The 20217-nt window shown below is 46.2% G+C and overlaps 1 protein-coding gene across 1 annotated transcript; it reads left to right on the plus strand.

Moving 5' to 3' along the window:
- The first annotated feature begins 4118 nt into the window (after window positions 1-4118).
- On the plus strand, window positions 4119-19842 carry LOC146342348 (vomeronasal type-2 receptor 26-like). Its single transcript, XM_084808505.1, has 7 exons — window positions 4119-4154; window positions 5712-6566; window positions 7279-7506; window positions 10384-10510; window positions 10979-12996; window positions 14400-14946; window positions 18697-19842. The coding sequence occupies exons 1-5, from the start codon at window positions 4119-4121 to the stop codon at window positions 11878-11880; spliced, it is 2148 nt and encodes a 715-aa protein (XP_084664631.1). The 3' UTR covers window positions 11881-12996; window positions 14400-14946; window positions 18697-19842.
- Window positions 19843-20217: the final 375 nt, after the last annotated feature.

The following is a 20217-nucleotide window of genomic DNA, read 5'->3' on the forward strand; positions in this document are numbered from 1 at the left end:
ATAAATTGCTACCTTTAAGCACCATCGTTTTGCTTTCTTCACTCTTCTTTTCTTTTTCAAGCCAGGATGGTGTTCATTCAGACTAATATTCTTCCACTCTACCCTGTACAACCAGAACAATTAGCAGGTCAAGGTCAGATCTGGTTCTTCCTTAAACTTTTCTATATCTCAATTGACGAAAATGTTTTTTGAGCTGGCTTGGGAGCAGAGGTCAGACATTCTTCCATGTGGGAAGAATCCTTAAGTGCACATCCAAACTGCCCTGTACAGTACTTTTCTTTTTTGCAGGAACACTGTTGGACGTGGGGTGGGCAAACCTCCAGGGGTTGTCCTACCCCGCACTCGCCACTGCCGCATCCAAACTTATGGCATTTTTGCAGAGGAACAAGATGTGTTTCCCTGCATGTGCCTTGTTTCCAAGCAGGATCGTGTTTCCAAGAGCATGATTCATCTTGCAAACAAGCATGCTCCATTGTGCCTTATTTCCCTGCAAATTACTGCAATTTCAGCAGTCTTGGAAGGGGAACACAGTGTGTGTGTTGCAAAATAAAGCCGGGGGAAATGGACACATACAGCCTGTAGCCTGTGTGTTCACTAACCCCTGATTTAGGTAGAAACATAGTCAGATGTTATGGAGCCAATGATAGGATTCCTCTTTCTTTCTTTCTTTCTTTCTTTCTTTTAAGAAATCATTGTGAATTCAGACTTCCAGAGTCATCTGTCAATCTCTCCAAAGGCTTCCAGGGGTAACAAAAGAAAAAGCAACCCACCTGCCCCTACCCATACACACACATGCAGACCCTCAGACCAAAAGAAACACACATGATTATTTTCCTTATTAATATGTAATTCATTAATGCAAAAGGAAAAATGGAGAAGATTCCGAAAGGAAACAAGAAAGCAGAGTTCTACACTCTCTTTTATTATTCTAAAAGCCATAAATGGCTGCAGTTAGCTTAAACTAAGACCTTTATGGCCGCAAATGGCATAGTGGATGCCATTTGCATCTGCAATCAATCCGCCCAGCCAGCAATGCAACAATAGCAGCCGCATCACTGGCGCTCCGTAGTCAGCTGGTGGGGAGGGTCCGGGAGACGAGGATTCTTCCAGGAGGCCAAGGTAAGTCTTCTGATCCTCCACGCGCTCCGGAGGCCAGGGTCTTCTGAATCCAGCCTCACTGGGGTCTGTGGAGGATTTCTCCCCCATCCCTATCGTTAACGTTATTTATTATCCCATCATCAAACAGATGGTTCTTCATCCAGTTGCTTTGTTCCTGAGGTGGTTCTCTGACAATCCAGGGACTGTCATGGACCCTGAGTGTGGAAACAGCTTTTCCTGGTCTTGAAGCCCTCATCAATTCTCCTCATGGGCACCCCCCCTCAGGGAATGGTGCCTCTCCTTGGACACACACTCAGTGCCTGAGAACCAAAAGCTTGTACATTATAGCCTAATCAAAACAGGAGCCTGACATGCACAAGGGGGTGATTTGTCCATCTCCACACCCCATTAGTTTTGCCCCTGAGCTGCTAAGCATCTGTGGATGCTTTCCCTGCCCTTTTGACAGACCAGACAGCTCCGTCCCTCATAACAGCCATCAAACTGCAGTTTTATTAAAGAGGGTCTCTGTTAACACTGCATTGTGGAGTAAGTGATCTTGGTTGGTAATGAAGTGAGGGGGGACTGATTTGGGGAGGGTTATATTGGGCCGGATATGAATTGGTGGAAATAAATGATGATAGTACGTTTGAGGTGATATGGGAGTCATGGAAGGGCAGGGATGTCTGAGAATTTCATTTCAGTTTGCACATCACTCATAATGCCCTGTTCGTAACCCTGAATGCAAACAGGAGTGCATGTTCTCTGAAAATGTTCACAGATTCCTGAACTTGTGCTTGCTCACAAAATGTGCACTTTAAAAAAAAATGCCTGTTTAAAAACAGGAATCTCTTGGTAAATGCACAACTTGAGAAATGCACAACTTCTGAAAAATGAACAACTTTCCCCATTCAAATGAACAACAACAACAAATGGTCACAAATAAGAAGGGGAACAAGCTAAATCAAACTTGCATGCAAAGTTTGGAGAATTTCAGTTTGGGGGCATCCCTGGGTCTTCCATCCCTACTGAAGGGGAATTGAATTGTTTTGAAGAGGAACAGGTTTGGGGTGCAAATGGAAAAATTTTGATTGTGATGGCTTGCCTTTGTAAAATTTAAATTCTAGTAAATCAAAATGTTCATATATGCATATAAATCAGCATATGTCAATTGTATGCAATAGTTTTTGTCTGGGCTTGATCTTCTGGGTACCTAGCAATACCCCTGGAGACAAGCAGGGAGGAAAAGAGAGGTGGATGAGAAAGATTCCAAGTAGTTCACTCATTGGGCAGAAAGAGAGGGGGGCATTGGAAGAGCAAGGTGAGAAAAATAGGGTTAGGGGAGAATTTCTCCCCGAAACTTCGGGGGGCTGAGTGCCAACGTGTTCGGACCCCCGAAGTAGTTTTCAGGAGAAATTCTCCTCACCCCCCACGCCCCCCGCACACCCCCGGGACGGGACTTACCTTTCCCGAATGTCCCTCCCGGCGGCGGGTCCCGGCAGCGGTTCGTCAGGTCTTCGACAGGGGCAGAGGCGGCAGCTGGTCTTTTGACCGGCTGGCTCCGCCGCCATTCCAATAAAACTAAAAAAAAAAAAACGCCCCCGTGATTACGTAGACTACGGCGTTGTCTATTTGCTATTTCTGTTGCCCTTATTTTCGCCGTAGTCTACGTATGGCCCCCTATGGGTGCCGCCATTTGCGTACGTGCTTTTTTTTTTTTTAAAGTCACCCGTGATAGGCTATGTGACGATTAACGTAGCCTATCACTGCTGACTTTGCAGATCTAGCCATGATAGGCTACGTTAATCGTCACGTAGCCTATCACGGGGGCGTTTTTTTTTTTACTTTTTATTTCGCGGCCGGATGAGGAGAGGCGCCTCCTCCCTGGCCTGAATTTTGGCCGGGAGAGGTGGGAAGCCTCCCCCCCGGCCTGAATTTCGGCCGGGCGAGGCGGGAAGCCTCCCCCCCCGGCCTGAACTTCGGGGGGAGCAGCGAAGCGCCTCCCCCCCCCCGCGAACAAGCTGCGAGACCAGGTAAGTGGCTTTCTTGCTCCCCTAGAGAAAAACTGACATTTACCCTGCAAATGTGAGCCACATGGATCTAGTCATTAATTTCATTGTATGTTATGCTACATCTGCAAAGTGAGCTTTGGCTATTGGGCAGTACAGAAATGAAATGAAATGAAATGAAATGAAATGAAATGAAATGAAATGAAATGAAATGAATGAATGAATAAATAAATAAATAAATAAAATTTTAGAGCTACATTATATCTTCAGAACAGTCCAGTACACTGCATTAGAAAAAGAGATTATGGGGGTGTCTCCATGACAACGGAAGGAGAAGGAAGGAGTGGCTTACCCGCATTTTCATGGAGCTGATTTTGGTCCAGGCAGGGATCCACAAGTGGTTTGCGCCATTCGAAGTCATCTCACAGAACATACTTCTGGGGGGTGGGGGGCTGGGGTGACTGTCATCTGACTGGCAGGGGCTGCTCAACCAATAAGAGAGGCTTCCCCCCTCCAGGCTCTCCCCCCTTTCTTCTTCCTATTGTTTTGCTGATTATGCTTTATACTGATTTGGATTTTTACTCTGGTTCTATTAGTTATGGATTTCTTTATCTCTGTGTGTAAGTCTGTGGTGAGAAGCAATGAATGTTGTTGTTGTTAGGTATTATTATTATAATCTTCCTATTTAGTTAGATGAGTGAATCATAATGCAAGATGCAACATACTTGATTTAATAATATATAACCCTCTCATTGCAGCATGATCCCCAAAAACTACCAGTATGTGCTTGCCTTTACTTTTGCCATTCATGAGATCAACAAGAATGCCGAATTTTTACCCAACGCCACACTCGATTCCAAGATTTATGACAGTGCATTTGATCCAGGGCGAAACTGCTGGGCCACTCTGGATCTTCTCTTCACAGGGCAGAGGAATCCCATCAATTATAACTGTGGCAGGAAAGAGAAATTGATGGCTGTCGTTGGAGCACTCACCTCTCAAAACTCCATCCAGATGGCCGACATCTTCAATGCCTACAAGATGCCACAGGTATGTGTTCATGGTGAGATTAACGTCAGCACAGGGCAAGCTCCTGCTTGTATCAAAACTGGCTCCCTTCTGATCCTCCTGCCCCTGCTGCTGTAGTGGTGGCACAGCAGTGGGGCAGGAAGATGAGAGGGGACTGTTGCTCCCCTCTCATCCTCCATTGTGCGCACTGCAGGCAGCTGCTGTGTGTGAGACTTTCCTTCTCCTTCCACGGCCTGAGCACAAATGGCTGCTTCTCCCCCTCCTGGGGCCCAGGAAGAGGAGAAGGAGCCCTCGCACACAGTGGCGGTGGTACTTGTGGCAGGTCGCGGAGGTGGAAACTCCTGCTGGTGCTGCCCGCTCCCTGCCGCAACCACCATGCGCAAACCCCTCACACTCTCCTTTCTGGTGTCGGGAGGGAGAGCACGAGAGGTTTGCTCATGGAGGCAGCAGTGCTGCTGACATTGGCAGGGGGCAGCAGTGCGAATCCCTGCCACTGCCATCCACCGACTACCCCTGGCACTGCTGCCGCCATGTGCAAATGGCTCCTTCTCCCCCTCATCAGTCCTGGGAGGGGGAGAAGGAGCCATTTGTGCGCAGCGTCCATTTGCGCACAGGAGCTATTTGCACACAGGGCATCTGGTGGGGAGCCTGTGGCTTGGCTCACTAAATCTAGCTGAGCCAGGGCCTCGGGGGGAAGCCATCGAACCCTAAGAGGGCTTGATTTCCCCATGCTGGACACCCCGATATGGGAATAGCAACACTGAGCTACTCTGCAGGGCTCAAGTAACCCACACTGAGTTACAGCCATGACTCCCGTAATTTAGATATCATAATGATGAAATTTATGAGCATTGCAATGCCAGTTTAAAAAAATACTGTTTACAATCTCAGAGAAATATTAATTAATTATTAAGAGCTGAGTTCGAAAGATCATGAACTGCTGTCCTTCCTCCGCTCCAATGTTTTATTTGGGGGGGGGGGTAGACACACTACAGAGCTACACTAAATGCCTGGATTCCTGCATTGATCTTTTGAGGCAGTATTCACTTTTCCACAAGGAAAGACACACCAAAAGGCTTTCCAATGAACCAGGAAGTCAATTCTGCAGACAGTGGGTGTGTCAAACACTGCTATGACTTCATTCATTGGCTCAAACCGATGAAAGGTGGGAGGTGCTATATTTGCTTACAAACCAAATGGGCAGAGAAGTGTCTATGCATATCTCAGGTTCTACATGAGCAAGAGGCTTGCTTTTTAAAAACATGAAAGCTGGGAATCTGGAGATTATGGGTCATTGGGGTGGGCGGCGACTGCCCCCCATTGGCCCGTCTTGTGGATGCCCATGAAAGCTAGTTGCTTCAATATCCTGTTTAGAATCTACTCGCAGCCAGAGTATTGATAACACCAGACGTGTTTGCTAGGAAATTTAAGATTAGACTCTCTTAACTTAGAGACAACAATGTTTAAGGGTAGATCATATTGAGCAAGATGTTGGCAAAGGTTTGGAAGGAGTCAGTTTGGGTGAAGAACGATGTGATGGTTTTTTCAGTCCTAAAGGTATCATATCATTCCCATTAGCTCAGCTATGGTGCCTTTGATCCAGCACTGAGGGACAAAACTCGCTTTCCTTCATTCTACCGGATGGTCCCAAATGAAGATCCTCAGTACGTCGGGATTGTTGGGCTACTCAAGCATTTCGGATGGAACTGGATCGGCCTCATTGTTTCAGAGGATGACAGTGGGGAAACCTTCCTCCGAACGCTGAGACCAAGGCTCTTGGAGAACAATCTTTGCGTTGCTTGGATGCACATGATCCCAAGAGTGACAACATATTTACCACATAAAATAATTCAAAAAAAATTGGGACCAATTCAATCAACTCTGACACTGAGTGAAATCAATGTGATTCTTGTGTATGGAGACGGTCAGTCTCTGGAGGCGTTACGGCTGGTTTTAAACTCCAATGAAATTGTTCACATGTATCCTATAGAGAGGGTATGGATCACAACAGCTGAATGGGATTTCACTGCTTTAGTACCTGGGGGGAAATTCACCACTAAATCTTTCAATGGCACCTTGTCCTTCACCCTCCATACAAATGTGGTGCCAGGATTTCAAGATTTCGTGGAGATGATCAATCCTTTCCAATCCACTTTTTATTTCATCCATCAGTTCTGGGCCAGTGCGTTTAGCTGTTCCTTCCCTATGTATAACCTTTATGTCGCAAACAAGAGAAACTGCACTGGGAAGGAGAAGCTGGGGAGCCTCCCTGGATCTATGTTTGAAACAGGGATGTCTGGCCAGAGCTACAATATCTACAATGCTGTCTATGCTGTAGCACATGCTCTCCATGCTGTGGATTCATCAAGAGACATGTACAAAACAATGGGAGATGGAAGAACATGGGATCTCCAGAAACTTCAGCCATGGCAGGTAGTTGCACCTCCAGGACTTAAATGGAAAACATTATAATATACCATACCAGAATTAACTCGAAATACAAGAAAAGCCAAACCGTAGATAAATCAACAGTAGAAAAGGGACAACCATGTTGGCCGACTTAATTTCTTAGACCATGACTGAAAAGGAATGTCCATCCCCTTTAAAACCCATGAAAGCTGTGTTCTGGCTGGAAGCGGCTGTGGCAGTCAGTAGGATTCCGATATAAGCTGTGCTTGTATGTCCATTATGGACTTGCACAGTCATGTCCAGAAAGTGAACCTGTTGTGTGGACTGGCTGAGATTTTGTCGTAAACAATGCTTTTGCTGATTACCTCAGTTTGGGCAGGGGGCAGGAAGCATTGTATGCAAAACCCCAATCCAGGGTCACAACCCTCTGAAGGAGTCCATTCAGAATTCTATTGTTTGTAGCATATTAGGATTCTTGTTTCTATATTGTGGAGACCAGAGGTGTTCTGGGAGTTAGTCGATTTGTGTTGGTGCTCTGATTAATGTTAGTTGCCGTCTTTCTTCCTACCTTGCATAGACATTTTAAAATGTTGGGAAAGTACAAACTCTGGTAGATTCATTTTTGGAGGTAATGATTCAGTGGCTAATAGGTAGTGAAAGTCAGGTTTGCATAGCACTGATATTAACCAGTTCCTTGCCGTTTGACCCCATTCCTTTTTTTTCTCCTTCCTTTTAGCTTCACTGGTTTCTGAGAAACATCCATTTTAACAACAGTGCTGGTGAAGAAATACTTTTCAATGATAATGGGGACCTGGCAGGGGGATATGATCTCATCAACTTGGTCACCTTCCCCAACGAATCCTTTCAGAGAGTCCAAGTTGGAAGGATGGACCCCCAGGCTCCTGCAGGGAAAGAGTTCATTGTGAATGGAAGTGCTATTATGTGGAATCATAAATTCAGGCAGGTAAGCACAGTGATCAACATCACCACCATATTTTATGCACAGACTCTGGATATTGGCATCAGGATCTTCTGCACTGGGATTTAGCAGCAAAACCTGCTGTCAAGGTTCCTCTTATGACCTGGACCCTCTGAGCAACTCCTTCAGGATCTCTTGCCTCCTTAAGAGGCCCACCTTCCTTCTTTTCAACTTCCCTTTCCCAGTAACATGGGGTTTACGCTGTAGACGTGGGGTGACTTGACACTCTAGTACCAGGGTTTAAACACAACAGTTTACTAGCAGATTTAAAGCAAACAAATTACAACTGAAGGTATTTACACAATAGAACTGAGTGATACAAACGGCATTAAAAGAGAATAAAAGTGGCAAAACACAAGTTCCTTTGCCTTAGCTGTACTTAGACTTCTCCAGGCTGCTCCTTCCTGCTCCCTCTTCAGTCTCTGGTCTCCCAAACTCTGCTCTTACTGGCTCCCTCACTCTCTTTTTATACCCCCTCCCTCAAAACCAAAATTACTGCTTCAAATCTAAAAGTACCCTAACTGTACTTAGACCCTTCTAGGCCGCTTCTTCCCTCTCACTTTTCAGACTCTGCTCTCACTTCAGGCTCTGGCTGTCTCTACCTCTTACTGACTCTCTCCCTCTTTTTATATACCTTCTGCCCTCAAAATCAAAAGTATTGTTTCAACCATGAAGAAACGAAACTTCAGTGCAGAAATGAAACTGACCCCCGAATGGAGAAATGAAACTAGTCCTCTCAGGGGTACCCCTCCCAACAGAAAACCCCAGACCTCTAGGCCTGACCTTTCTTCCTTTTCCCTCTGTAGGCCTCAGACCTTCACACCTGGGCACAGCTAATATGATGGAGATCAGCTACTCAGCCTCTCCCTGCTGTTCCCCCCTTCCCACTTTTCTTTTGTACATGATCATCAGATGTATTCAATAAGCTTTCAAGGAGGGTGAAATATATGTAGGACAACGTGTACCAAGATTGTCTGCTTCCTGTCTAGGACTGAGCAAATCTGTCAGTTTTGCTTTCTCCATAATTCAGGGTTTGTTTGTTTAAATCTCAAGGTCTTTCTCTCCCAATATGAACTTCATGAATTGTAGTAAACTCTTATCAAAAATTAACTGAAACAAAATTCTGACACATCTACGCCCACCAGACTGAATCAGCACAGGTATTCCCAGCATAAAGAGGATCATGACATGCCTGCTTGCCATATAGCTGTTTAGATTAGGGATGGGCAAACTCACCAGTTCTTGGCCGATACACCACTTACTGGGCCCCAACCAGCTGCCTAACCCTACTCGCCGCACACGGCGAGTCCCTGAGCGGTCCATGGGCAGGTGGTGAGAGGCTCATGGCCACCCACTCCCTTATTGACCTGCCATTTTGAGTAAAATTGACAGCTGGGCCTTTTTCGTAAATAACCACTTACGCAAATGGTGGCCATGAAGTGGACATTTACGCAACATTACAGGCGTAAATGCTCCATCGACGCCTGTAACATTGAGTAAATGGCCGCTTTATGGCCACCCTTTGCATAGATGGTTATTTACAAAAAAGGCCCAGCTGATATTTTAATGCAAAATGACAGCTTGGTGAGGGAGCAGGTGGCCACGCACTTTCCTGACTGAGTTGGGGAAGCAAGGGCATCCACGGACTGGTGTTGGGGGGGGCGAGCCAGCAAAAAATTGCTGAGCTTCAAACCCCCACCAGAACCCCTACCACCCCTAGTTTAAAATGTGGGAAAGAAGAAGAAGGTGGCAATCCAATTAAGCACTAATGCTTTAAGACATTGGGATACCTATCCAGACATTTAAAAGCTCAGGACTCAGATCCCTGGGCTTGGGTGGGGAGTTTGTCAGTTTGGGTTCCTCCCCCATTCCATGTTTTAAAAACCTTAAATCCTTTTTGTCCCGAATATGGAGATCTTTGCAAAGTTTGGTAAATTTTTATCAACACTGCACTGAAATGAATTTCTCATCCATCCCTACCCTATATTTATAGGGATATTGATTTATCCAGAAGGCTAAACAAGTACACCAGCACCTTATTGGGATTTCTTGTGACAAACCTTATGGTATCTTTTAGGAATGTGGATTTTGCTCTGGTAGCTGCTGACATGCCAGTATAAGCTATCTTCATGTAGGCAAGTTACCACTTTTTAAAATCCTCTTTCAAGTTTTTCTGATTTATTTATTTTTGTTATTATATTTATTATACGGTAATCTATTCAACTGACTAAACTAATGATGCAATTCCCAGAGGCTGTACTTTTGCATTATAATACCATCTGATTGCACTGCTTTTTTTTTTCTCTCTCTCTGCACCAATGGGAAATTGGAAATCAATGGTAGCACTTCATGAATCTGATGAAGTGGACTTGATAGTCTCTCACTCTGCAGAAGACTCTCTCTTTTTTTTAACCACAAGAGACTATCAAGGCTACACTCACTAGAAACTGATCTATCTATTCCTGCTGTTTTTCCTGTTGCTGTAGTCTTCCCAACTTGGGTCCCTCCAGATGTTTTGTACTTCAGCTTCCATCATCTCTGACCATTGGCTAGAGTGGCTGCAGCTGATGGGAGCAGTAGGTCAAAACATCTGGACGGACTAAGGTTAGGGAAGGCTGCTCTGGGTGGGTGGTAGTGTGGATTGGGTCCAGTTAGTTGAATCCTTCCCAACTCCCCAAAAGGGAGTGTAGGAGAATGAGTAGGAATGAAATATCTGAGTCTTGCCACATGCCCAAAGATGCTGACCTGACCAAAGTCCTGCGATCTTACCATGTTCTGAAGAAAAAGAGATGTAGCTGAGGACTGCATCTATCAGGAAAAGTTACTTTCATGCCAAATGGCTTTCCTTCTGCTTTCCATTAGACGCTGCCCACTTCCACCTGTGTCGAGAGCTGCCACCCGGGACAGAGCAGGTTTGTCCAGCAGGGGAAGCAAGTGTGTTGCTATGATTGTGTTGCGTGCCCCCAAGGGAGGATTTCAATCCAGATGGGTAAGTGCAGGAATCCCGAGTGATTTGAAAATAACCGAGAAGTTTCTATTTCAGGTATTTTTTAATTCCTATCATGGTTCTCTAAATAGGAATATATGAGTGTGTTTACTATGAACAGCAGTGGACAAAGGAAGATGAAACTTTGTTCTATGAGCTCCAGTTAAACAATTCCAGCTAAATAAAGGGAATCTTTGTGTTCTTTGGCCACTTACCCATCTGAATTCTAGAGATAATCACACAAAAATCCAGAAGTTTCAGATTCATATGTATTTTAATTCCTATCCCTTTTCTTGAAAGACAAATATATTCCTGTGTTGAGTATGAACAGGGGTAGGAAGAGGAAATGCTGACAGAACCATTATCAGTGATGCTGAAGAAAGAGGATTTGTTAAATGAGGTCAAATTAAAAGACTGCAGCTAAACACAGAGAATATGTTTCAATGTAAAGTTTTTGCTCAACACTTTCAGATGCTGATCAATGTGAGAAGTGCCAAGAAGATCAGTATCCAAACAAGAACCAGGACCAATGTATTCTTAAAGTCATAAGCTACCTATCTTATGAGGAGCCTTTGGGAGCAGTTCTCACCTCCGTGGCTCTTTTCATTTCTGTGATCACACTTTTGGTGTTGTGGACCTTCATTCAGCACCAAAATACACCCATTGTCAAAGCCAACAACTGGAGCATCACCTGTATCTTGGTCTCCTCCCTGCTGCTCTGCTTTCTCTGCTCCTTCTTATTCATTGGCCGGCCGGAGAAGGTGACCTGCCTTCTGAGGCAAACAGTGTTTGGCCTCATCTTCTCCATTGCTGTGGCTTGTGTGTTAGCAAAAACCATCACTGTGGTTTTGGCCTTTGTAGCTACAAAGCCTGGAAACAGGGTGAGGAAATGGGTGGGGAAGAGACTTCCTGTATCAGTGATATTGTCTCTCTCTCTTATTCAAGCTGGCATTTGTTTTGTGTGGCTGGCAACTTCTCCCCCATTCCCAGAGTTGGACATGCACTCCCAGGTCGACGCAATCCTAGTTCAATGCAATGAAGGCTCAGCCCTCATGTTCTCCATTGTCCTGGGCTACATGGGGTTTCTGGCCCTCATCAGCTTCACGGTGGCTTTCCTTGCCAGGAAGTTGCCTGATACTTTCAATGAAGCCAAGCTGATCAGTTTCAGCATGTTGGTCTTCTGCAGTGTTTGGGTGTCCTTTTTGCCAACCTACCTAAGCACCAAGGGGAAATACATGGTGGCCGTGGAGGTCTTCTCCATCTTGGCCTCCAGTGCTGGCTTACTGGGTTGCATCTTCCTCCCCAAATGCTACATTATTATATTCAGGCCTGAATTGAACACCAAGGAGCAATTAGTCAGGAAAAAAGAATAGTCCCAGCTAGGGGGAGAAGTGACATCACCCTTGATTTCAGAGTGTCTTTTTCTTGAGCTATTTCCCAACCTGGTGTAACTAAACTGGGGATAACACTGTTCCCCCACATTTGCAATGCCAGTGGTGTCCTTTGAAGTTGGTGGGGGCATTTTTGGTGATTTTCACGGGTGGTATTCAAACTCTATCCATTTCTGGCTCGTGGTGGCTACCATTATCTAAGGTCCATGTTAAGTGGCCTTGCAGACTAGTTGGCGCATGGATTGTTGAGGATTTCAGCATGGAGATGGGAGGATAATTGACAGGGGGGTTGCTTGTTTGGGCTTGAAGGAATCAGTGGATATGATTAAGAGGGTTGGGATTTGTGGGCTGGTTTAGTTTCATGTCCATGAAACTGAGGTACAAATCAAGAAATATCTGGTTTGTACCTTCCTTCTGCCATGAACTCACAAGGTCACCTTAGGCAAGACACTCTCGCTTAGCCTCCATCTCCCCCCCCCTTCCATCTGCAATATGGGCGATAACAATACTGACATAGCTTATATATGGTTGTTGACTTGTTGTAAGGATTACAACTAGGTCATTCACACAGAACACTTTGAACCCCTAAAAGCTGTGCAAATGTCATGTGTTACTGTTAAGGTCAGCGGAATGCCATGAGTTCCTTCCCAATACTGTGGGGAAGCTTTGTTCAGTGAGGATAATAACCAGACACTGAAACTGAGCCTTTTAGGGAGCAATCTTAAGCCCCCAAAGCATTATTTGAGGGCCCATAGGAGAGCTGGGATTCTCCCCTCTGAGGAGACTCTGACCACAGAAGTAGGAGTTGGACATCCCTCCCTGTGCTGCCCTGTCACAGCTGGTCCAGGAGCCTGCCCTCGCTTGCCCTTGCTCATGTCCTCCCAGACTCACCCTGACCTGTCCGGCAAGGGCCCACATAATGCCTCTGGTATTGCACATATTACACTTTCCTGGTCCCAAACCGCACATTTTTAAATATGCGCATTTTTAAGCCCCCTTTTTCGCAAAAAAAGGGTGGCAAAATGGTGGGCGCTCACCAGACAGGCCCGGAGTGAGTGCGGGCGACTCGTCAAGCTTGCAGGGGCAGCGTTTCAGCAGGCGCCCGGAGAACCTGAGCTGGGGTGGGTTCCTACATACCTACCTGCAAAGGAGATTGGTTACTTATGGATGTTTGTGGGTCCTGTACATGATGTTGTCAACCTCCAGTGCCTCTTCTGTGCTTTCCAACCATTTGGTGTGGAGATATGCAGACATTTTTCTGCCTCTCTCAAAATACTAGAACCTGGGGTATCCCATGAAGCTGATTGGTGGGAGATTCAGGAGAGATCACAGAAAATACTTCTTCACACAGCGCATAGTTACACTGTGAAATCCGCTAACTCAAGATGTAGTGACGGCCACCAATTTGGATGGCTTTAAAAGGGAATTAGATGAAAACCCAGAGGAGGAGGCTATCAATGGCTCCTAGTCCTGATGGCTATGTGCTACCTCCAGTTCCAGAGGCAGTTAGCTTATGCTCTTGAACTGTGGTGCTGGAGGAAAATTCTGAGAGTGCCTTGGGCTGCAAGAAGATCAACCCAGTCCATACTCCAGGAAAGAAAGCCAGACTGCTCACTTGAGGGAATGATATTAAAGGCAAAACTGAAGTACTTTGGCCACATCATGAGAAGACAGGATACCCTGGAGAAGATGCTGAGGCGAGGGAAAGTGGAAGGCAAAAGGAAGAGGGGCTGACCAAGAGAAAGATGGATGGATGTAGGGATATACGAAATTGCCCTCACCTGTCTCCGCCGTGTTCTGCTGGGGGTGGGAGGTGCTCCGTCTCTCCCCCCGGAATCCTGGCCGGCTGGCGCCGCTCCGTGGGGATTCCACGGAGCTGCCGGTCGGCTCCGCCAGCAGCCGGGCATCCAGCCGCTGGCTAGCAGGGACGCAAAGGGCGGCAGCCATAGCCGCCGCCATTTGTGTCCCTGTAGTCAGCCGTGATAGGCTACGTAAATCTTTACGTAGCCTATCACGTCTGAGTTTAAAAAAACCGCGCGTACACAAATGGCGGCGGCTACGGCCACGGTTCGTGTCTATGAAACTGAGGTACACAAATCAAGAAATATCTGGTTAAGAGCAATCTTAAGCCCCTGAAGCATTGTCTGTGGGCCCATAGGAGACTTGGGATTCCCCCCTCAGAGGAGACTCTGACCGCCGAAGTAGGAGTTCGACATCCCTCCCTGTGCTGCCCTGTCACAGCTGGTCCAGGAGCCTGCCCTCACTTGCCCTTGCTCATGTCCTCCCAGACTCACCCTGACTTGTCCAGCAAGGGCCCGCATAATGCTTCTAGTATTGCACATATTACACTTTCCTGGTCCCAAACTGCACAAATTTAAATATGCGCCTTTCTAAGCCCCCTTTTTCGCCAAAAAAGGGTGGCAAAATGGTGGGCGCTCACCAGACAGGCCCGGAGTGAGTGCGGGCGACTCGTCAGGCTTGCAGGGGCAGCATTTCAGCAGGCGCCCAGAGAACCTGAGCTGGGGTGGGTTCCTACATGCCTACCTGCAAAGGAGATTGGTTACTGATGGATGTTTGCAGGTCCTTTAAATGACGTTGTCAACCTCCAGTGCCTCCTCTGTGCTTCCGACCATTTGGTGTGGAGAATGTGGATATGCAGACATTTTTCTGCCTCTCTCAAAATACTAGAACCTGGGGTATCCCATGAAGCTGATTGGTGGGAGATTCAGGAGAGATCACAGAAAGTACTTCTTCACACAGCGCATAGTTACACTATGAAATCCGCTACCTCAAGATGTAGTGACGGCCACCAATTTGGATGGCTTTCAAAGGGGATTAGATAGAAACCTGGAGGAGGAGGCTATCAATGGCTCCTTGTCCTGATGGCTATGTGCTACCTCCAGTACCAGAGGCAGTAAGCTTATGTACAACAGTTGCTGGGGAACATGGGCAGGGGGGTGGTATTGCACTCATGTCCTGCTTGTGGCTTTCCTGTGGGCAGCTGGTTGGCCACTGTGTGAACAGAATGCTGGACGAGATGGACCCTTGGTCTGATCCAGAGTGGCTCTTCATATGTCCTTAATTCTCTACCAAATGCATGAGGAGAAAGACTGCCCACAGCTGCTTATTTGCTGATATTTCTCCTTGATACCTTTCCTCCAGACTGACTCCTCCAGCCTTGGCTAGTTAAGTCTATTGAAGGCTCTTTGGAGTTTGCTCTTCAAGGGGCAATGACTGTAGGATGAGGATTTGGTCTCTTCTCTCCCCAACAAATGGGGAGAGCAGTAAGGCATATCTGATGCTTTCAAATAATAAAAGACTGTGTATGACTTTGCCTTACTTTCTTTTATGAATTTCTCCCATATTTTGTTTTGACATTGATGAAGTAAACTATTAATAACAGAAATGGATGCATTTTTATTTTATTCTGTTGATTTGCTTATGTGTGTTTGGCCGCTTTGGTTTGGGCAGGAGTTGGTTTTGATTTTTCAGAACTGGAAGAGGCCATTAAGGCCATCAAGTCCAACCCACTGTTCAGTGCAAGGATCCAAGAGGCTGTCTCCACCAGTGACTTACTCCAAGCCAGCTGCGTGTTGAGGTCGTGAGGGATGCATGACATCATGGCCGTCCAGCAGCCACCCTGAAGTTATCAGGGAAGAGGTGGATTTCCTGTGACTGCTTAAAGTCTGATTCTTTTCCTTGCCAGGTTCTCCTCAGTATAATTGCTGTGTGCCCCAAACCCCACCTTTACCTCAGATATGCTAGCCCTGCCCAGGGGTGTGCCTTTCACCATGACTCGGGTCAAGGGGTGTTCCCTGTGTGTTTCCCATCCCTGCACAAACCAATTCGTGGGTCAAAATCTGTGGGTCAAAATGGGGGCTGGTTTCCCATCTTTGTGTTCTCCCCCTCTCTTTCCCAGCACAAGCATATGTGTTTCTACTTGGAAGAAATTCCCATTGTGCTCAATGAGGCTTGTTCCTGAAATGCAGGCACATCTGGAGTTACAGGGGGAAGGAGGAAGGGAGGAAGGGGGGAAGTCTCTCTTATTGGCTGAGCAGCCCCTGCCAGTGAGATGACATTCACTCCAACCCCCGCCAGGAAGTATGTTCTGTGAAGTGATTTTTACTGGTACGGAGAACCTGCTCGTGGAGCCCTGCATGGACCAAAGCGCATCAAAGCTGATTCCTTGTTTAAAAGATCCAGTACTCCTCCATTAGTTTCTCCTTCCTTTGTCATGGAGACACAACCCAGTTTAAAGCATTCCGTGTTAGTAGAGCCAATGCTGATCTAACATATGCAGTTCGATGTGTACTGTTTGCCATATCTAAGAATGTGATGGTCCAAAACTGTAACACACAACAGGACATAATCACCACATATGAATATATAAACCCTGCTGATTCCAATTTCTCCAACATAGAATCATAGAATCATAGAGCTGGGTGGAGCCACTTAGACCATCAGACCCTCTGCTCAGTGCAGGAATCCCTGAGAGATGACTGCCCAGTTTTTCCTGGAATACCTCCATTTTGTCTTGTTTGTAGTGGCTCTCCTTGCCAGATGCACCATATTCCATCGGTGTAACAATTTTGATGAATTCTCTCTAGGGATTGTCGATACGGTTTTCTTTGACTGATTTATCCTTAATGTATCCCATACTTTTTGCTCGATATCATTACTGGTTCCAGGAAGCATTTTCACTTCCTCACCTGAATTATTTATTGTATTTATTTATTAAATGTCTACACCACCAATTAGACAAGGCTCTCTGACAGCTTGACAAAACGAAACATGTAACGATAAAATAGGTTAACATAGTAAAACATAAGATGAAAACGTACATTTAAAATGGAATACAAGTGAAGTAGGAACGAAGGTAACAGCCAGCAGCAATAGTACGATAAGGCTGTATATTGTCACCCTGCTTATTTAACTTAAATGCAGAGTACATCATGAGAAACGCTGGGTTGGATGATTCACAGGTCGGAATTAAGATTGTTGAGAGAATTATCAACAACCTCAGATATGCAGATGATACCTCCCTAATGGCAGAAAGCGAAGAGCATCTAAAGATCCTGTTGTTGAGGGTGAAAGAGGAGAGTGCAAAAGCTGGTTTGAAACTCAACATTAACAAAACGAAGATCATGGCATCTGGCCCCATCACTTCCTGGCATATAAAAGGGGAAGAAATAGGAGCAGTGACAGATTTTATTTTCTTGGGCTCCAGGATTACCGCAGATGGTGACTGTAGCCATGAAATTAAAAGACGCTTGCTCCTTGGGAGGAAAGCTATGGCAAACCTAGACAGCATAGTAAGAAGCAGAGACATCACCTTGCTGACAAAGGTCCATCTAATCAAAGCTATGGTTTTCCCAGTAGTAATGTATGGCTGTGAGAGCTGGACTATAAGGAAGGCTGAGCACTGAAGAATCGATGCTTTCGAACTGTGGTGCTGGAGAAGACTCTTACGAGTCCCCTGGACTGCAAGGAGGTCAGATCAGTCCATCCTAAAGGAAATCAAACCTGAGTGCTCATTGGAAGGACAGATACTGAAGCTGAAGCTCCAATATTTTGGCCACCTAATGCGAAGAGAAAACTCTCTGGAAAAGACCCTGATGCTGGGAAAGACTGAAGGCAAAAGGAGAAGGGGACAGCAGAGGATGACATGGCTAGATAGCATCAATGATGCAATGAATATGGACTTGAGCACGCTCCGGGAGAGAGCGCAGGACAGGAAGGCCTGGTGTGTGATGGTCCATGGGGTCATGAAGACTCGAACACGACTGAACAACTGAACAACAAGAGGCTTTTCAATTTTTTTGAATGGGGAAAAAATGTGCAAAAGGCTGGAAACGAACAAACCATCTGTGGTGGGGGGATTGGTGGTGTTGGCCAGGTGAAGGCGCATAGCTGCATAGGCAACCCTGGAGACTCAGCTTGGGGCTCCAGGAGAGCTGGATTTGGCCCACAGGCCCGTGGTTTCCCTCCCCTCCTCTAGCCCTTTAATGAGCCTCTAGTGTGTAATACCGGATAGACCTTGCAGAGTTTTAAAACTTTTTTTTTTAATAGTCATGCGCAGAGACTGTTATGGTGGTGGAGAAACCAGTCTCAACATCTATGTGCCATGTTACCTTACAGACCATCCCCCAGCCTGGTTAACAGTGGTGGCCTTTCAGCAGTGCCCCCTAGTCTCAAGGTGCTGTTGAATAATGCCAGGTCTTTCAGAGGAAAGAGTATGATCTGGCCCTGAAAGAGAGACCTAGTTGGATGAAACGGAAGGATAAACCTCTCCCAAATGTGTCCTCCAGAATATGCAGGGGGGGCAGTCCAGCACCAGTCAAGATTTGAGGGGCATGGAGGGGCATAGCTGCATGCCATAAAGATTCCATCTTGTTGACCAAATACCCCATTCAGCAGTTGGCCTGGTTTGAGTGTCTTTTCCTGGTAAGAGAGCTAAACTAAAATCCTAAATAAGTGACTACAGCATTGATAGTTGGAGGTTGGTTGGAGCGGTATCAGTTGAACTCCTTACCAACCTGGGACAATTCCATCTCCAAACAAAGGCCACCTCAGTGACTGTTGTGAAGGTAAGACAATGTAATTAGGCCATTTTGAGCTTATTGGAGGAAGGATGGGATCTATATGTGATAAATAAATAATGCAATTTGTTGGTGGGGAAAACAAGTAATGAATTCTAGCCATCCCCCCCTCCCACACACACACACACACACACACACACACACACACATGATTTTCTTTTTCATTTGTTCAGAGATAATTAGGAAGAGACACAGCGAGCCATGGCTGCAAAGGGGCTTTGTCTATTATGGCTGCTACTGGTGTTCCCTTGGATGATGGTAGGGATGGAAGCTTTCCATGATTATGAATACTTCAAACTGCATCATGTCGATTTTCCAAAGACAAATGCCCAGAATGACAATGTCTAATGCAGGATGATTCTGACGAAGGGATGCATTGCCTTTGGAATCTTTCACACTTACATCATTCATGCCTCAGAAGAGCAGCCTCAAGACGTCTGCACCGTTGATGGCAAACCAGTCACTGGAGACCATCGACACTCATCTCCCCTTTCACTGACTTCCTGTTATGATGGCTCATGACCTCACTTTCTCTGGTGAAGGCATCACTGGAATAACTGAAGTTCGGTGTAAGAATGGAAAACCAGTTGAATTTCTGGGATTTAGGAGATTTGTTCGTCTCCCAAGTCGCTGAATGTCTCAAGCAAAACCATAGGCCTAGGTTGTAAAAGATCTGGAACGTTAATGACTTTAGATCTGCCTTAGATGACCTTCAGTCTGTCTAGAGATTCAAATGTCCACCCTGCTCCCTTTGGGCTTCCTTCCACCCTCCTCTGATCCTTCACCTCACTTTGCATGATTTCCTTGCTTGCTACTTTTCTTGCTGTAGGGCTGCAGCTGCTTCTTGACATCCTGCTGCCTTTCTGGCTCTCCCCATGGTGACTCAGATAAGCATACCTGGAACACTCTGATCAGCTTGTGAAAACACACCTGACAATTACATCACTACCTCCAGCCTAGATTGGATAGCTCAAGGGGGTGGGGAAAGAAGTTGGTGTCTGCATAATTTATCAACCACATCTGGCAAAGCTCCGGACTTCTGGGCCTTCGAAGGGTCCATTTAAAGGAGTCCCATTCTTTGCCAAATCCCAAACCCTCCTCCTACAGCCTTTAGTTAGCAAGCTTTTAATTAGGTAGCAGATACATGTTCTGGATGGTTTTCTTCTGTATCTGAGATCGTGGATCATTCTGGCTTTGAAAAAATAAAATTTGTCCTTGTTTAAGCATGAAAAGATGTGCTTCGTTATTCAAAGAAAACCTCTGGCCTCATTGCGCAAAATCTTCTCAAGGGGGGGGGGATAAAGGAAGGGGAGTCCAGATGTCTCTTTGGTGATAGTCCCGCTTCTGTAACGAGAAGAAAAAAAAGAAAAAGTCACAACCTTCCCATCTTGCATTCAGAACCTTGGGGTGCACGAAAGTCACTTACCTGGTCTCGCAGCTTGCTTCGCGGTGGGGGGGAGGCGCTCCGCTGCTCCCTCCGAAGTTCAGGCCGGGGAGAAGCGCCCCGTCTCCCCGGCCGCAAACTTCAAAAGAATAAAAACAAACAAAACAAGCCCCTGTGATAGGCTACGTAACGATTAACGTAGCCTATCACAGCTAGATCTGCAAAGTCAGCCATGATAGGCTACGTTAATCATCACGTAGCCTATCATGGGTGACTTTGGGGGAAAAAAAAGCGCGTACGGAAATGGCGGCCTCCATAGGGAGCCGCCATTCGCGT

This window comes from Heloderma suspectum, chromosome 6 (genome assembly GCF_057233095.1).
Source record: "Heloderma suspectum isolate Gila_16-S chromosome 6, 16-S_ref, whole genome shotgun sequence".
In the NCBI taxonomy this organism is placed as follows: Eukaryota; Metazoa; Chordata; class Lepidosauria; order Squamata; family Helodermatidae; genus Heloderma; species Heloderma suspectum.